This window comes from Podarcis filfolensis (genome assembly GCF_964270895.1).
Source record: "Podarcis filfolensis genome assembly, chromosome: 1".
NCBI lineage: Eukaryota > Metazoa > Chordata > Lepidosauria > Squamata > Lacertidae > Podarcis > Podarcis filfolensis.
In genome coordinates, this window is record NC_139604.1 from 39,258,169 (window position 1) to 39,275,946 (window position 17,778).

Consider the following 17,778-nt stretch of genomic DNA (forward strand, 5'->3'; position numbering starts at 1 on the left):
TTAAATCGGAGAAAGTACTATGCAGAAGAGAGCTGATGCATGCATAAGCCTGCTTTTGAATGGCAGCTTGATTTTGTAAGGCTCTTCCAGTCTTGAAAGTCTGTAGCCTTATTCAGAAAGGGAGGGCAGGGGTGGTATTGATGGGGAAAGGCCTCTCCCATGGAGAGGGGTGACAGTAAAGAGTATATTAAGAAATAGCATCCATTTCTAGGTCTCAAAAAGGTATTTATCATATGCACTATTTTTGCAAACACATCAAAATCTGGTAAAGTCATAGCCCAGTGATAGAGCATCTGCACGCAAACTGGTGGTTTCAGTCCCCACCATCTCCAGGAAGGGCTAAGAAAGACTCCTGTCTGAATACTAGAGAGATGATTCCATTCAGTGTTGACAATATTGGGCTACAATGTTCTCACTTAGATTCCTATGGTCCTAAGTAAAAGATCATCCTGACAACATCCTTTACAGTGTATTTATATAATTGTGATCATTTGAACTGGTATGCAAAGCTGGAAGGTGCATTCTAGTATCTTTCTCAAGCCATTTTGCTGAGGTTAACCCTTAAAATAGACCACCTTCTTGCACTCAAGTTTTTATTTTACTAATTAACACTCACATGTGTGTTATAGAAAAGGGGGAAAGGTATACTGAGAAAGCAGTTGTTTTCCTGATAGAAATTCTCCCCCTTCCAAGATGCTATTAAGTTAGATTGAATGGGGTGACATACAAGAAAGAACCTGTATCACTCTTACTTATTTCCCCCTCCTTCAGGAAGGATTTTGATAGGCAAAAGAGGAAAGGGTTACAATCTCTCCACAGCACCACTTCCCCAATCAAACCCACAAGAGATCCTGACCACATATCTCCCATGTCAAGGCTGTCCATGCCACTAGCAAATGTTAAATACTTCCTGTTACTGATCTGTATTTCTTTCTGTTTAGTGTCAAGGTCCACCCAAAGTGTGACTGACGTACCAGTGAAAGTCGCCGGGGATGTTAAGGTTTCTTCCACTCAAGATGACTTAAAGAAATCAAATAATACTGATTCAAGACTCTCAGAAGTTCACATCTCCAAACCAGAAACAACTTTCCTTACAGCTCGATATCCTATCACTGTTGATATTCAACCACTAGCCAGTGAAAGAGTGGAACCTTGGCCTCAGGCATCATCTGTGAAGAAGCTGCTTTTGAATTCCAAACTGTTTCACAGACGCATTTCATTAGATGAAGCAAAAAATAGCACCCAGAGCCTTCTTCTGCACCATGAAACAACTCACCAAGGGGCAGCCCAAATCTTATCACACTATAAGAGTCATGCCCAGTCACTTGCCAGAAGAAATGTTTCCACTCAACAGAAATTAAATACAAGGCCACATGCTGATTTGCAGACTCATACCTCATTTGATGGACAGTCTTTTGGGAAAAAGTCTCTTGGGATTTCACACACTAGATCTGCTCTTGGTTTTAAAGCAGGCCGCCCAGGTACTTCTGTTGTAGCAACACCATTGGCCTCCTCATCCCATCTGAAAGCTACTTTTTCTGGTATAACCCCACAAGGCCCCATCCGCCCAGCAGGGGCTTCTACAAAAACAAGGATTCCAGTATGGACATCTTGGGGCAGAAAGCCTCATGCCTCCCCAGCCAATCATTTGGGCCTTTCCACACCAATTGATAGGTTGCTACTTGAGAAGAAAGTCACCTGTGCAAATACACCATGTTTCAGTGGTGTGCTTTGTGAGCCAACAAAGGACAGGGAATTCAGATGTGGGCCCTGTCCATTTGGATACAGCGGTGATGGAATTGAATGTCAAGGTAAGAGACGGGAAGAAAGTAGTGCCTGTGTTAATATTTCAGTCATTTCAAGTGCTGGGTTGGTGTTTTACTTATATAACAAATTATAACTTAACTTTTAAAATCTTCCACTAGTAGTCTGGAGGTGAGGAGGGGATAATTGTCCTATGACCTGATATACATGTCTCCAGAGATATAATCACTGTGTTGCATTATGAAAAAGATGATTAACTTTCCTGCTTAAATTAGCACATTAATTAGACAATTTAAAGGAGCACGGTGAAATAATGTTATACACAATTACGGGAGACTGGGTATATTCCTCTTTCGAAATTCTTCTTGCAAATTAAATTCATCATTTTATTATTAAATAACCTGTGCTATTAATCTAATTAAATTTCCATATGCATGGAAACCTATTTGCCCAAGAAATGTAGCTTCTTCACCTGCTGTTCCTAGGACTTGTCTAACCCCATATATTAGGCAGGTTTACCACTGCCTATCTCAAGTTTTCATAGATGCACCTGAAAATAGATGCTTATAAGTCAGATGCTAGTTATTCATGGCCATAGCAAGTGCTAATAGGTTACTTTGTATATTTGGTTATTAACTACTTAATCTCTGTTACCTTGTTCTATTAAAACAAATTACACTGTAGTTTGTGAGGTACTTTTTCATTCATAGTTAATATTTTAGTTTACAAAATACAGTTCAGCATTTTAAAAAAACTGTGTGACAGGTTTTTTCAATCAGCATATGCTGATTGTCCCTTTTGAATTAATACAGATTGCTTTTTTATTTATTTTAAGATTGACCATGAGGGTTATTTATTGTTTGTTAAATTACTGCAGGAAAATAATGGACCAGTTCCTTCCCCCTAGACACTCAGCATTCATAGAAGAAACAAAATCAGTGTCAAAACCAACACAGCGACATCTAGTAAAATTATATAGACAGACAGACATATACACATGCACTATTTTTTGCTCCCCAAATTTAGCCATTGATTTTCCATACAATGTGAAATCCTTAGTCTCCAAACTATATTCCCAACTGCACAAAAGTCTACTCCTTTAAAATAAAGACAATCCATCATCCACCCACACTAGAAGCCTTCCACACAATTAAAACCTTTCACTGGTTTCTAAAAGCTCAAAGTTTACAGAAATGAAGAAAAATAGCACCAGACCCTAATCATGCCACATACTGTACATTCAAACATTTCCCCAATGTGCCACTTGACCTTCTGGTGTGTGAAATCCTTGGGCTCAGATAAATTAATCTGGTAACAAAAACCAAACTCCCTGTTTCAAAATTTCCTTTTCCCACCTTCCTTCAGCCTTCTGTGCTAGCAACTGCCGCCACAGATACATTACTCTTATCTGACCCTTCTTCGTTCTCGCATGCCATCAAATCCCTTTCTTTCTCTCTCCTCCTTTCCCCTTCCCCCCAGTTTTGTGCTTCCAGAATTACAGAAGCATTTTTCCCAAATCATGAGATAGTGGAATTTTATAAAATTGTTACAGGGAAAAAAACCAAACACACACACACACACACACACACCACCTAGGGTTCTGTTCTGTGCCTGCTATTCTTTCTTTTAAAAAGCATTTAAATAGTTACTAATTGTATCACTCGTGTCATATCTTGGGTAGCTGCCACTGATTTAGGGCGTAAGGAGTCATGAATATTCTACCTATGCAGGATCTGCAAGTGAGGTATCCGTAGTGCTTCTGAAATACAGCGCAGTGCACCAGAATATGTGCTGCACTGAATAAAAAATAGGAAAAGGCTCCTGCCGTTTTCTTTCTTTCTGTATGACATGAAGTGCTTGTGTGTATCTACGCTTCTCAAAGAACCAACAAAATATAAAACAAGCCTTATTTTAAGCTGTGATTAAAGTTGGGTACCATTCCACTTCTTTCAGGCTGATAGAACTGAGTCTGGCCTAGCAATCCCATTTCCATTTTTTAAACCCACTTCAGACATTGCATTTAAGCACAGTTCATTACAAGGACACGGACAGACATTTCTTCTTTGAGGTACCAGGTGGCAGACTTTGTGATAGCTCGGGGTGGAGTCTGTTGCTTTTGCATGTCAAAATGTGAATATTAAAAATCAGGTTTGCAGAATATTTTAGATTGGATATTTTGTTGTGTCTGCTAGAACAAGCTAATCTTTAAGGATAGTAGTAGTAGTAGTAGTAGTAGTAGTAGTAGTTGCTAACTCCTGGTGGTGAGAGCCAGGGTGCTGAGGTAGTTAGAGTGTTAAACAATAAAGTAATGCAAAATCCTACAGTACTATCCTTGACAAATGAGGCCTTCAGAGAACTGTAGAATACAGTAAATAAATGTCTTGTGGAGGGAATAAATTGAGGATAAGAATGCTAAACATTGAGTAGCACTTGTGCCTGACAAAATTAACTTTTCATCATTATGAATACATGCAAGAAATAATTGTATTTTGTATGTAATTCTTCTCCCCTGAGATTTATACCAGTGGCATATTTACAATGGAATATCCAGATAGATGTACAAAGATTATGACTGTGGCTTTGTTGCCCAAAGGAAGATTAAAATGAGGCAACTTTTCATGGCTGAGATAAAATGTTAACGCTAGTATTTTACTAGTTTAAATTTCAGTAATAAATTCAAATGTCTTAATCAAATGGGCCTCACACCTCTCATCTGTATTCATGACAGCTTTGAGCTGCCATGCCTCAAAGTTTACATTGCCTAATATGGTTCTTAAAATATTGTGGTACGCTTTACTCAAGCTTATTAGAAACAGCAACCTCTATTGGACAAAGGCTGCCATCCATTTGCCACAGTTGTGTTAGCTTTTATTATAGGCCGCAGTCCATAAACCACATAATCTAGAGTACCTCCTTCAATCATATCATATGCAGTTAATGTTGAGAATCACTGGGCTTGTCCGCAGGCCCCAGACACCAGGCTTTATTTTATCATGTAATTATTCTAGATGTTGATAAATAATTTACTATGGCTATTATCTGCCAGGCACCACTCTTGTTCATGTACATCCATTTTAAATAGTGATTGCACAGCAACAGCACTTGATGGGACTGTGATCAGTAATTACATGAAACTCTCTAATGACGTCTGTGGTCTGTTTTGAACAGGTTGTATCTCCCTTAATTGTTTAATTAGGTGAAGTAAAAAAACCGAATGCAGCTTCACCTTCATCAGAACGCATCCAGAGTAACAAGATGAATGTTGCATAGGCTGTTTCATTTATGCTAATCATAGTTTCAGTAATAAATCTACCGTTAATTTTTATTTTATTTTACATAAGCTGTTTGTATTTCTGAATGCCAAAATAAGTGCAACCACACAGCACTGATTTTTGCGAGTATCCCAGATGCTATGTAGGAGAGGCATGCAAATATGGCCTGGTGTTTTATTTTTTAAAAATAAAAGTGATTTTTAAAGATCTGCAAGTTTATTTCGATGTAAATTACACTTAGTTCAGTGAATTCACACTATCTGAGTCCTTGAGCACATTGCATTTATAGTTTTACAGGACTAACGTGATGATTCTTATCACATCATCTAATAGAGAAATTGGGTGGAAGTGAACTGAGCCACTCAAACATAAGGTAGTGGTTTCAACATGTTTGGGAGACTCACTAGATACAAAGAAGACAGTGAATTAAAGAGTTAAATGAAAATGATTTTTTTTTTAATTTAAAACCCCCAAAGTCTAGAAAAGATCTTGGAGCTTTCAGGTCTTCTGAATGTTGTTTGCAGTTGAGCAGATAAAGATAAGAAATGCTACAGTAACTTCCCACGTCCATCTCCATCTGGATATAGAACTTATTTGTTTCTTCCCCCCCCCCACCTTCCCAACCCAAACAATAAGCAGTTCCATGATTTCAGCATAGCTGTGCTTGGGTTGTAGTGTGTCCATCCAGAAACAAAAGTCAGCAGTATAGACAGGAGTTTCTGCACTTTCTTTGTTCTTGTATAATATGGAAAATGTGATGCATTTATTTTAGATCCTTAAACTTTTTTTTTTAAACTTACTAATACCTACATGCTCTTTTGCTTTTCCAGTACCTGTTAAACACATTCCTTTTTCAACAAGCCTTCTAAAATGTTTATCCCAGTTGGTATATGTTTTGGATTTCAATTCCTTCTATGAATGTGCTGTTGTCGTTTCAAAATTCTTATATAAAGAGAATTAGCTTTATATATGTAACCGTTTTTATATATGTTATTAGATTGTGTGTAGATTGACCGTTGTGGTAACCTGTGGGGAGTTTTGCATGGAAAACTTTGGGCTGGAAATCTAAATGAGCTTTAGCTGCTTTCCCAATCTTGAATGAAAAATTAGTGGTGATCTAAAAATTGAGCAGGGGTATCAAGAGGTGATCAGAAACTTCCTCTATTCTTTGCCATTTTAGCTGACATCACTTTTGTTTCATATCTTTCCCCCTTCAGCCCCCCCTTTCACCCCCGTCACTTGCAGTTTTTGTATTAAACAGGAATCTCCTTAGGCTCACAAGAGATGCCTCCCCATTCACTCAGCAGTTTCCATGTTCTCACATTAAAAATGGGAAATCAAACATTGTGGTGACCATATCATCACTCCCTGATATTTTAAAGGCCATTGAAACCATAAAGCATTGAATCCTTATATGGTGGAAATAGTTTGGAAAAAGCTTTACTTCGATATATATTTTTTGCAATAAAATTGTCAATTTGCTGAAATAATGTTCTTATTACTATTTTCTGCCAACATAAGAAAATGTGAGCAAAAATGGGTCATTTTATTTTTAAAAAATAAGTTGTGGAGAGTTTGTAGGATGGGAAGAAAATTGTCACATAAGAGACATGAGCAGGCTTTGGAAAGCCATTTAGTACTAAAAAAATTTTTTTATTATTGGTGACAGCTTGCTTGTTATACTTTATATATCTTTCTTACGTTTTCTCTAAATAGGATGTTCACTTTTCAACTCTGGTTTCCTAACAAGCAGCAGATTTCTTTTAATTTCATATTCTGTATAAATGTGTGAAATAATAGGTGAAGTGATTTGGCATGGGAAGTGAAAAAATGCAGTGCCCTTCACAATTTAAGATACGATGAAAAGAGAAAGATGACTCACAAAGAGAAAAGAAATACATAATACTTGGTGAAATTTATGCCTTACAGGGACAATGTGACAGTAGTTGTTAAAATAGCTAACAATTTTCAGGAACATCCCCACCCCAATATAACTGACTGTATCACTTCATAAAACAATAGCGGCTTCGACCATATATACTATGATATTATTTGGATGGTTACTTATCTGCAGCATTATATAAAATGCTCGTCTTCTTTTCATTTAATGGTAAAAATGCCGAATTTGTTGCAACTGTTTTAGGAAAGCTGTAGGTGGATTTCACTGAACATTGCAACTCAAATTTTCTAAAATTTGTACTAATTCATTCAGAATCACAGAACTGTCCAATTATGCTGATCAATACGCAGAAGCCAAATACTGTTGCAAAGTATTTTCTCAACTTCTCAACTGGGTTTGTACCTTAAAGGAGAGTAGTAGTATGCCTTGTAAGATGGGTCCACCAAAATATTAATGACTTAAAGGACCTTGCAAATGGTTGCGTTTCGAGGCCCCCAAGCCCTTCCTCTGTAAATAACTTCACACTGACACATAATTTTAGTTTAAGTTATTGGGCAAAATTTAGGCCACAACTTTATTGATTACAGCAAAGTGAGCGGTGTTGGCTTAGGCATTGGCAACAGACTATAACTGACTCTCTGGACTGGAAGTCTGAAAGGGTAAACACCAAACGAGGGAGCAACATTGATGAAGACCAACAAAGCTCACCCCGGGGTTCCTGTGGTCCTGACATGGCCCTAGCCCCTCAAGCAGACTTCGGACGAGATCCAGGACCCCCAGATTCCTTTACCGGAATACTCTTATTCATGGAGGGGCAGGTGATGGCCGCATCTCCCCTCCCACACACTTCAATAAGCCAATGCCTAACTGCCAAACCTTACAAAGTTGTGACGATTGCGAAGGGGGTAGACAAAAACCAAGTGGCTACATCCACTCTGCCAAATGGAAAAAAAATCTTACCCAGCCCCTGCTCCAAAGCAGGCAACCCAATCCAAAGCAAGGCCACAGCAGCAGCACCTAAAATTAGGGAGGGAGGGCGGGTGTTTGGCAACACAATGCAAGTTCCCCCAGTTATGCCGTGCTGCCGCTTTTATAGGCCCCAGGAATTGCGCCAATCGCTCCGATTGGCCCAAATAGCCCGGCGCGACCCTGGGGCCCAATGGTTAAGGCTTGGGCCACGCCCAGCAACAACTCTCCCAGCGGGGGTGCCTTAGGGGCCCACACGCAACCAGGACCCTCATTAAGGAGGATCCCATATGTCAGAGTACAGGCACCTGAAACTTGAGAAGGAGCTGAATTTCACAAGCCCAGTTTATGCCTTAAAAATAAATTGATTAAGCTGCAGGTCCTTCTGAGGCTTTCAAGGTAGATGGAAACCAGACACCACCACTTCTTCTTCTTCTTCCTCCTCCTCCTCCTCTTCTTCTTTTTCTTCTTCTTCTTAAGATGTCATGGCAGTTCACAAGATAAAAACACAAATAAATAATTAATACAAAAACCAATAGCCCCCTCCCAAAATAACCCCCTCTCTCACAGTAACGCCCCACCCTTTCATAATTCGTCTGTTTCCTAGTACATATGGGGTTCCCAACAGAACCCCTGGGACAGTGTTTTGGGTGAAGAAAGGAGGAATTGTTCCATCTAGCAAGCTGAAATGCTTCCCGTGGTTGAACAATTGCCTTAACGTCATCCTAAATTGTTCCCTTCATTTCTAAGATGCCGCCTCAAAAGCTATTTCAGATTGGGCAAACATGATATGTAAAGATGCACATCTCTGCTCAATTTTGGGGTGGGTGGTGGTGGTATGGGGATGTTTCATTTTTGCTTCTACCATCTGTTTTATTGGTGTTTGGCCTTAATTTTATGGTGCTGATTGATTTATTGTCAATTGTGATTTTAATGTTATTGTTTTCTCCTCGCCTGGAACTCTTGAGTAGGCAGACGTCGGATATCACAAACAAATAAATATGGGCTATTAGCACTCTCATAATGTTTCTGAAATACTGGTGTAACCTTCAGATACTAGGAGGTGGTGCTGACACAGCTATTGATGCCCTCTCTTCTAATCATTGACTTGTGCTGTTACTGCAAATCTTGAAGGTTCATATTTTGCAGTCGTGGAATATAGAAAAATGCTATGCGAGAATAACAGAGTGCAGGTCACTGGGGCTCCTGATTGTAGCTAACCTGTTATATCGTATCAAATCTCTAATTATCTGCTTTCTGTATTTTAATGTAGCATTTTGTGATCCCTCATGTGAGAATGGAGGAACATGCATCACTCCAAATATCTGTTCCTGTGTTTATGGATTTGTGGGTCCTAGATGTGAAACATGTATGTGCATCTGTTTTTATTTTGCCTTTCTTGAATTTAATTATTTTCTTTGTTGACATCCCTGTATTTTTAACACATTATCCTAGAATGCAGCCTACGTTTAGTTTTCATAAGTAGTAGTGGACACTGTGGTAAGGCCATGCTGTTCATCTGACCTCTGCTTGATCACATCACTGCTGCTTACTGGGAGTTAGAGAGGAAGTGGTGGTGGTGGTAATGTTGGAATTGTGCAAACACACCAACAGGAGCAGCATATTGGTTCTGCTGGTACATTTGCCCTGTGCCAGTCTCACCAGTGCCTGGTGAGCAACAGCAAGATGACTGAACAGAGGCCTTTTCAGTAATAATAATAATAATAATAATAATAATAATAATAATAATAATTTATTATTTATACCCTGCCCATCTGGCTGGGTTTCCCCAGCCACTCTGGGCAGCTTCCAACACAATATTAAAATACAGTAATGCATCAAACATTAAAAGCTTCCCTAAGCAGGGCTGCCTTCAGCTGTCATCTAAAAGTCTGGTAGTTGTTGTTCTCTTTGACATCTGGTGGGAGGGTGTTGCAAAGGGCAGGTGCCACTACTGAGAAGGCCCTCTGCCTGGTTCCCTGTAACTTGGCTTCTCGCAGTGAGCGAACTGCCAGAAGGCCCTCGGCGCTGGACCGCGGTGTCCGGGTAGAACGATGGGGGTGGAGACACTCCTTCAGATATACTGGACCTAGGCCGTTTAGGGCTTTAAAGGTCAGCACCGACACTTTGAATTGTGCTTGGAAACATACTTCAGTACCAGCACACAGCTGAGTAGCAGCTACAGTCTACAAATATATTTAAGTTTGAATATCACCCCTGTGCTGTGCTTTCCTAAAGCACATTACATTTATATAAGAAGTCTGCCCACCTGGCTGTGCATGAGCACTGATAACAGAAGAAGCCTTGTGCACAATAATGCTTATGGAATTCAAGGCTATGCAAGCAAATGCAAAAATACTCAGAGAAAATAAAAAAGTAGCAAACTTTGCCATTAAGGTTCAAACTATTGTGAAGGGTGGTTAGCAAAATAATCTGCCTTAGAGCAAAAGCTGTCTATATTACCTTGAAACCACAAATGTGTATTATAGTGTTGGAATAGCACTCTTTGCTCCATGTTTGAACACTAGGTTACCCAGGATGGATTATATGCACTTATATTACTGGAATATTTAAAAAGTGTCCCTGTATAAATCCTTTCAAAGTCTATAATTCAACAGGAAACAAAAGGAAGCGACATATCATTCTCATTTCAGTTTTAGTAGCAAATGGGGTAAGAAAATTTCCATAGCTGCTCTGGATTTTGATCAGCACAATTTGAAGCAAAAAAACACAAACCAGTACTTTGTACTTTGCTCAAATAACCTTGGATTAATTTGTTTTTTTAGTGGTATGTAATAGGCATTGTCACAATGGTGGGAAATGCATTGCACCGGATGAATGTGAATGCAAACCTGGATGGAGCAGCCCTTTGTGTGAGACAGGTAAAGATGTACAGCAGAATCCTTTATAGCTTAAGGGTGCAACACCCTCACTTGGAGGCACTGCCCATCCATCATTTGTCTAGGTCCAGCATGTACTTCTAGCAGAGTCCCCCTCTCCTTCTGTGTCGTCTGTTTTGAAAAATCAGAGGGCTAATTGGCATCGTTTAAGCTCCACTGTTCAGTCTCCTTATAGTTCTGGCTGCCTAATTTATATTTATAGCCAGATTTGACAGTATATCACATGTGGGTCTATGTATTGTGAGTGAGGGACAAAAGACACCGTTTCCTGTCCCTCTGATCTGGTGACATCTATCCTATCAGTAGTTCTTGCTCTTGCTCCAGGATCTCAGATGCCCTTGACTATTATGGGACTTGTGCCACTCCCACTGGCCACTAGTTGAACGTCACAGTCTGTTGGCTCCTTCTGCCGGTGCATAGGAAATGCCATTGAGAGCTCAGGAACTGTAACATGTAGTTCTTGAAAGAGCATGTTGTATAGGGGCATCTCTCTTTGGTTCTACAAGTCCTAGAGCTACCTGCAGAAGTGTTTGGTGACTCCCCCTTTTCCAGAGAACCTGAGGTTCACTTGTCAATATTGTTTGTTTTGGTAAGGGCCACCTGAGCCCATACATCCCAGTTCTATGGTTGAGATCATCCAGAGAAGCACTGTTAGTTGTTCCCTGTATTACAAAGGCCTTCCAGAAGGTATTTGGAAGGTGTCCACACTTTTGACTTTTAGGCATCTCCTGATGACTTTTTTTTCCTTAGCTCACAGGGATGATTTCCAGCTATTGAATTTTATTTTTGATTAACCAGTCACTTGAGGTTTTTACACACACACACAAACACAAACACACACACACACACACACACCTGAAAGATCACATATAATAAAAACATTACAGCACCAGGCCTTTCCTTACAAATAAGTGGTTATAATGGAGAAGAAAGTTCTAAAGGGCTGGTTGTGGCAAACAGCTGATTCTGTAAGTTCACCCTATCTGTACTTATTAACCAGTCACTTTAATGATTATCTGATTATTATTTTTTCAAACAGTGCTTTGTATTTTAAAATTGAATGTCTCCCGGATACAGTGGTATATAAATACTTGTATGTATGTATGTATGCATAAATAAATTTTCAGGAGTGTCTGGTGCAGTGGGACAGTGCTGTACTACAGGCCTCCCAGCTGTGGCGGTGCTGCTGCTTGCTGAGACAATATGGGGCAGGCATGGTGGGAAGGTTGAGGCTGCACAGAAGCAGCAGCAGTGTGAATCTGGTGCACCTGCCAGTGCCCCCATGCAGTCCTGATCTTGCCACTACTCTTTCCTTGCCCCAGTAAGCAGTAGCAATGCAGCTGTCAGGAAGGTGGCAGCATAGCATTGTCCCCCTGCCCCATACATTCCTGCTATTATACTGTTGATTGGTTTCAGAAAATCTCTGGGACTGTTAGATTGCTGTCTTTTTCAGCCCCTGCAAATCTTTTCTGCAATAACAATGTGTGTGCATTTAGGGATAAAAGAGACACACATTTTTATTAACGTGCTTGAGCACAATTAGTTTCAATGGCAATTAAGTGAACCTTACTTTCTCTAGATTGTGCCCATAGAGTGCTGTCCTGCATTGTTTTTGCCCCACATATAATGCTCATGGATTTCAAGGGAGGATTATGCATGCTGAAATGATTATCTTATTCATATAAACTACTAAGCCTGTCGCAAGATGGTTTGTTCGGAGCAAATGACAAATCTTGAAATGCATGTTTATAAACCCTCTCATTTGATCCACAAACCAATAAAACAAGCCTGGGTTCCCTTAAGGTGTTTTTGCCCAATAGGAGACCAAGATGATTTGTGCACACAAGTGCTGGTTTAAGTGGTTTATAGATTTTCTTGACAGACTCCTCAAATCCTTTACAGCAATGCTAAAATGCAATGCACACCTCTTATGTGCTATGAACAAATGGAAGTTATGTCAGCGTATGGGAGATCTCAATAGCACCACATTTCCAACAAGCTGGGAAAGCCTAACTTGCTTACGCTAATCCCCCTTCCCCACTCCACCCGCAAAACCACTGATCAGCCATCCAAAACTGCCCAAAGAGGAGCACATTATGCCTCAGGAATACAAGCCCACCTGAGAGAAAGATTACAAAACAATTAAGAAATAAAACACACTGCTGGTATGGGATGGACGGGGGATGTCTTGATCACAGTGAAGCACTGTTTTAGCTGCCATTTTGGATCGTGACCCTTGTTTAAAACAAGGATTCTTTATCGTTTATGAAAAACCAGCAATAAAAATGTATGGTTGTGTACTAACCAATGAATTTCTCCTCAATTGTATGCAGCTATTTGCAATCCGGTTTGCCTAAATGGTGGGACCTGCATTCGGCCGAATACGTGTGCTTGCCCTCATGGTTTCTTTGGACCTCAGTGTCAATTCGGTAAGGTGGAAAAATAGAATCCCACTGGTGAAAATATACCTTTCCTCTACTTTAACATCTTCATCAATTATTTGCTACATCCACTTGCATCACAGTTTTATCCAGAACAAGTCACCTACTGTGTAGCCAGCATATTGTTTAGAGGATGTGTAGAATAATGTCTCAACTGAAAGCTGTGTGATACATTCTATACTTTCTTTTCTGCAACAGAGTGGAATGTGTGAAAAATGTATTGAATGTACCATTGCAAATGGATTTGCAATGTGTAATTAACTGAACTTCAAAGTATACGTTGGCAAAATGTTACACAGTGTAGAAGACAGCATTTTATTATTCCACATCCCAGTATGTTCACAATTATAGGAAATAGCCTGATACTTACGCACATTAATCTAAATTCAATGTAAATGAGAAGGACAGACTATAAACTACTTCTCTTCTTTTCTTCTTTATCAGGGGCTGAACTTTCACTAACTGAGTTGCTTTGACACCCATAGAAACAGTCTAGCTGGATCTTTTCTTCTCTTATGGGGGTGGGGCGAGGCATCTGATATAAACTTTTGGTTACAAATGCATGCATATTTTCCTAATCTTGACCTAATCTAATCACAAAAAGACTGTGTTTGCAGGTCACAGGAAACATGGTTCCCACTTTACTCCTCCCTGCTAATGTGTGAGAGCAGTCAATAGTTTTTTTCCTGTCATAGATGTTTTAGTTACTATACAATTTATGCTATATATCATTCTGTCCTGCTTTGTTTTGTGCATTTGTAGAACACTGCCAAAAACAATCTTCATGTGGTGTTATTGACTAAGGCAGGATTTCCCAAACTTGAGTCTCCAGCTCTTTTGGACTACAATTCCCATCATCCCTGACCATTGGTCCTGCTTCTAGGAGTTGTAGTTCAAAAATGGGAATTGTAGTTCAAAAATGGGTGAAGATCGAAGTTTGGAAAACCATGAATGAATGATTTGCGATGGAGTTTTCCCTCATAGGGTTTTTTCCCCTGTCTTTTTCACCAATTCTGTCTGGAGGAGGGAAGATGGATTGGGAATATGGCATGGAGGAGAGGGGCTTTAGCCCTTTGTGTCCAGGTCATATCAACCACAGCACCTCAATTCAGTGTGAAAACATGATAATTTCCCTCTCCCCCAAGGCCACAGCAACTCTTATGGCTAGAAACAAGCAGCTGTGGAAACGTGAGCTACACCGATCTGGAGTCTTGGATATTATTCTAGGCACTGCCTTGCTGGTACTGCACTCCATAGCATCATGCTGCCTAGAGATTATGCTGCAGTTCCCAGTCACATTAGTAGTGAGGCATTTACTTTCTTTCTTTGCCTTTTCAAATTAGCTTTCTGCAATCCTCCTTGTAAAAACAATGGACAGTGTATGAGAAACAACGTGTGCTCCTGCATGGAAGGTTATGTTGGAAGAAGGTGTCAGAAAAGTAAGGTTTTTTTTCACTTCTCTTTAACTTTTCAAATATATCCTGCCTTAGAAATGCATTTTCACCTAAGGAAGTTTCTTATTACCAAGCACGTTAAATAGGACATTTAGCTTGGATTAATGTACTAATCTTCAATTTTTATATCGTGGCACGTATATTGGCAGCCTCACTACAAAAGGCGGTACATCCCATTACCAGAGGTTTGCTTAGACCATGTCCCAGTGTATTAATGGCACTATCATGGCATCAAAGAAAGGGAAGTGCTTAAGCCTATTTTGTTCTGATCTTGTCTATGTATATGTTTAAATTCATTTCAAGTGAACTGAGCAAATCTGCAGGGTGAAATGAGCTAATTAGATGGCATTAAACTTAGTGAGGAAAATTATTAAAGCCCAATCCACAGCCTCTGACTAAGACCATCTAAAATGTCACTGTGCTATCTTTCTAGCCTAATTAATACAGTTAGCTAATAAGATTTTTGCTTTACTTCTTTCTTCCTATCAGTCATAATTCTCTCTACACCTTAGCATATCTATTCGCATTTGATTCCCGTAGTCTTATGGGAGATTTGTTATTTTGGCAGTTGTACAAATTCCACAGCAACTCCCTATGTCTGTCATACAGGGAATTTAAGACAGGCGAAAATTCATTCTCCCGAACTTCTCTTGACACGCACATAAACCAGCTTGAAAGTGGCAAGGAGGGAACTGTGAAGCAACCACACATGGCATGAAAAGGCTGTATATTTCCAAAGGACTTTTAACTTTCAGACAAAGAAAAAAGCAGTTCAGAATCCCCCTCCAGCCATGCAAGCTGCCTTATTCCCCATATTGCATTGATTATCCCTTCAGCTGAGAGAACAATGAAGCACCATCCTTGCTTTGTTGCAAAAATACACAACTAAATAGAAGCCCATGGCTGGAAGAACCTAGAAGGGAGAAATGGTGGGGAGGGGAGAGATAGATAGATAATGCCTTAAGTTTGACATCTAGCTTTTAAGGTCAGGGTACATTTAAAAAGTGCTGTTTCTACCTTTAAAATATATTGCTTCCATTTCTCAAAGCAGACCGGGCAGTATTGTTGCAGTTCTGCCTGCTTACATGGGAGGTTTCTCAGTCAACAGCTCTGAAGAACCGTGAAATGCTGAGATATTTCCCTCTCTTTTAGCTAACTGTACCTACTTAAACATTATTGCTTCTCTCAGTTTACACTGCTTTCAGGATATTGAGTGGTAGTCAACCAAGTTTTCCTCAGAGAAGACCTAACAAAGGTAATGGACCTAATTTAGTCATCTTCTGCAATTTTAGTGGGTTGACTCTGAGGAAAACTTAGCTGAATAGGATAGCTCAGCTGGTAGACTCAGTCTCAGGACTGTGGGTTTGAGCCCCACATTGGATGAAAGATTCCTGCATTGAAGGGTGTTCAGCTAGATGACCCTTGTAGATCTTTCCAACTCTACAATTCCATGATTCTATGAATATTACACATTTACTGGAATGTTTTCCTTTCATTTTCTGTAGAAATATTTTTGAGATGGAAAGTTCATTAGTTCAGAATAGTTCAGATTTAGAATAGACACTCATCAAATTCTTTCTGTGACTAATAAACCAATACAGAAATGGTTTGTGGCTGCTCAGTAACCATGAAGTGTATTTGGCATGGATTCCTAGATTAAGGCTAGAACTACACATGAATTGCAAGCACTGGTGCGAGCATCCAATGGATACTTCAGCAAGAGGTAATTTGAAAGGCCTAAATGCTAGGAGAAGGAGCGCTTAACCCTTGTCCTGCTTTCTGTCCCGTCCCCCGTAGCTTCTATTCTTGTTTCCATGGGTATATTTGCCTTCACAAATATGCATTTGATACTCCACAAGGATGCAAATCATTTGGAGGCTGATGTGAAGGGGGAGTGATCCTGCTTAGTGCTGGGCCCTTGCTTTGTGCAACACTACAAAAGTTCCCAAGAGCCAGCTGGTTGTCAGGCACTTTGGGAGCTGCACAAAGTGATCTTTGGGCAAGCTCCACCCTTACCAGGTGTAAGGTGCATGTGTATGGCTTTGTGGGCCAAATGGCAAGCCAAATCAAGAAGGACACACAGACCATCCCTGCCTCAAATGCATGGAAGTCACTTGTGGAAAGCTGACTCCTCTGCCAAGCAACTACAGCTCAGCTGGTTAGAGTATGCTGCTGATAATGCCAAGATTGCAAGTTTTTGTCAGGAGTGCAGCCTACACTCGAGTAGGACTCTGGCAGAGACACATGCCCGACTGGCATGTTCCCTCCCTCCTGGTCAATTGTTTGGGTACTTCATAAGCTTTCTTCAGCCTGAACATCACAGCGACTGATGCCAACCAACACCAGCACACTTAGGGATCTGCAGAGTTTGCTCATCATGCGTGACAGACCTCAGCAACTCAGCATTTTGGCTAATCTACTGTATTTACATATAAACACACATGGAGCACTGCAATATGGCTCCCTCTCTCTCTAGCATCAGACAGCAAAAAGAAAAAGAACAAAGGACAATAGTCCCTCTTCACGGAACACAGCAACACAAACATCCTGTCTCCGTCACTTCCCACTCTGTGGAGTCAAAACATATACCATCATGTGATAGACAAAAATCCCATGACTGCAATCATGGATAAGGAATTCTAACAATTTTATCCCTGTATGGGGCAGCTGCACATTCCTGCATTGCAGGGAAGTTCGCTAGATGATCCTAGGAGTCCCTTCCAACTCCACAATTCTGATTCTGTGACCCCTATTCTAACTTTTAATGCACTGTTGTATTCTGTATTATCCTTTCTTTGTAATATTTTTAAAAATCAAGTGAGCTTGAAATGATGACCAATAAATTTCTTATTATCACCTTAAATCGAAAGAACTTTAAGCACAAGGAGGGCACAACAGTGAGAGGTGACAATCACCCTTCGTTCACTTATGAGTTTGTGGAAGTGCTCCGCTTATGGTCTCGTTTCCTTCCTTCCACAGTTTGTTTGTTTGTTTTAGCTTTCTATGGAACCTTTTCCGGCAGCTGCCGTTGCGCGAGGCAGAACATATTCTTCACCATGTCTCTTGTCATTCAGTCTTGTT

General features: G+C 40.1%; 1 protein-coding gene across 1 annotated transcript in view; it reads left to right on the plus strand.

Moving 5' to 3' along the window:
• Window positions 1-17,778, plus strand: part of LOC310747408 (von Willebrand factor D and EGF domain-containing protein-like) — a 211,575-nt gene that overhangs the window by 146,087 nt on the left and 47,710 nt on the right. The window contains exons 22-26 of the mRNA XM_083581771.1: window positions 942-1,811; window positions 9,176-9,271; window positions 10,689-10,784; window positions 13,136-13,231; window positions 14,587-14,682. Of these exons, the coding sequence (XP_083437897.1) occupies window positions 942-1,811; window positions 9,176-9,271; window positions 10,689-10,784; window positions 13,136-13,231; window positions 14,587-14,682 (1,254 nt within the window). The remainder of the gene's footprint in view (window positions 1-941; window positions 1,812-9,175; window positions 9,272-10,688; window positions 10,785-13,135; window positions 13,232-14,586; window positions 14,683-17,778) is intronic.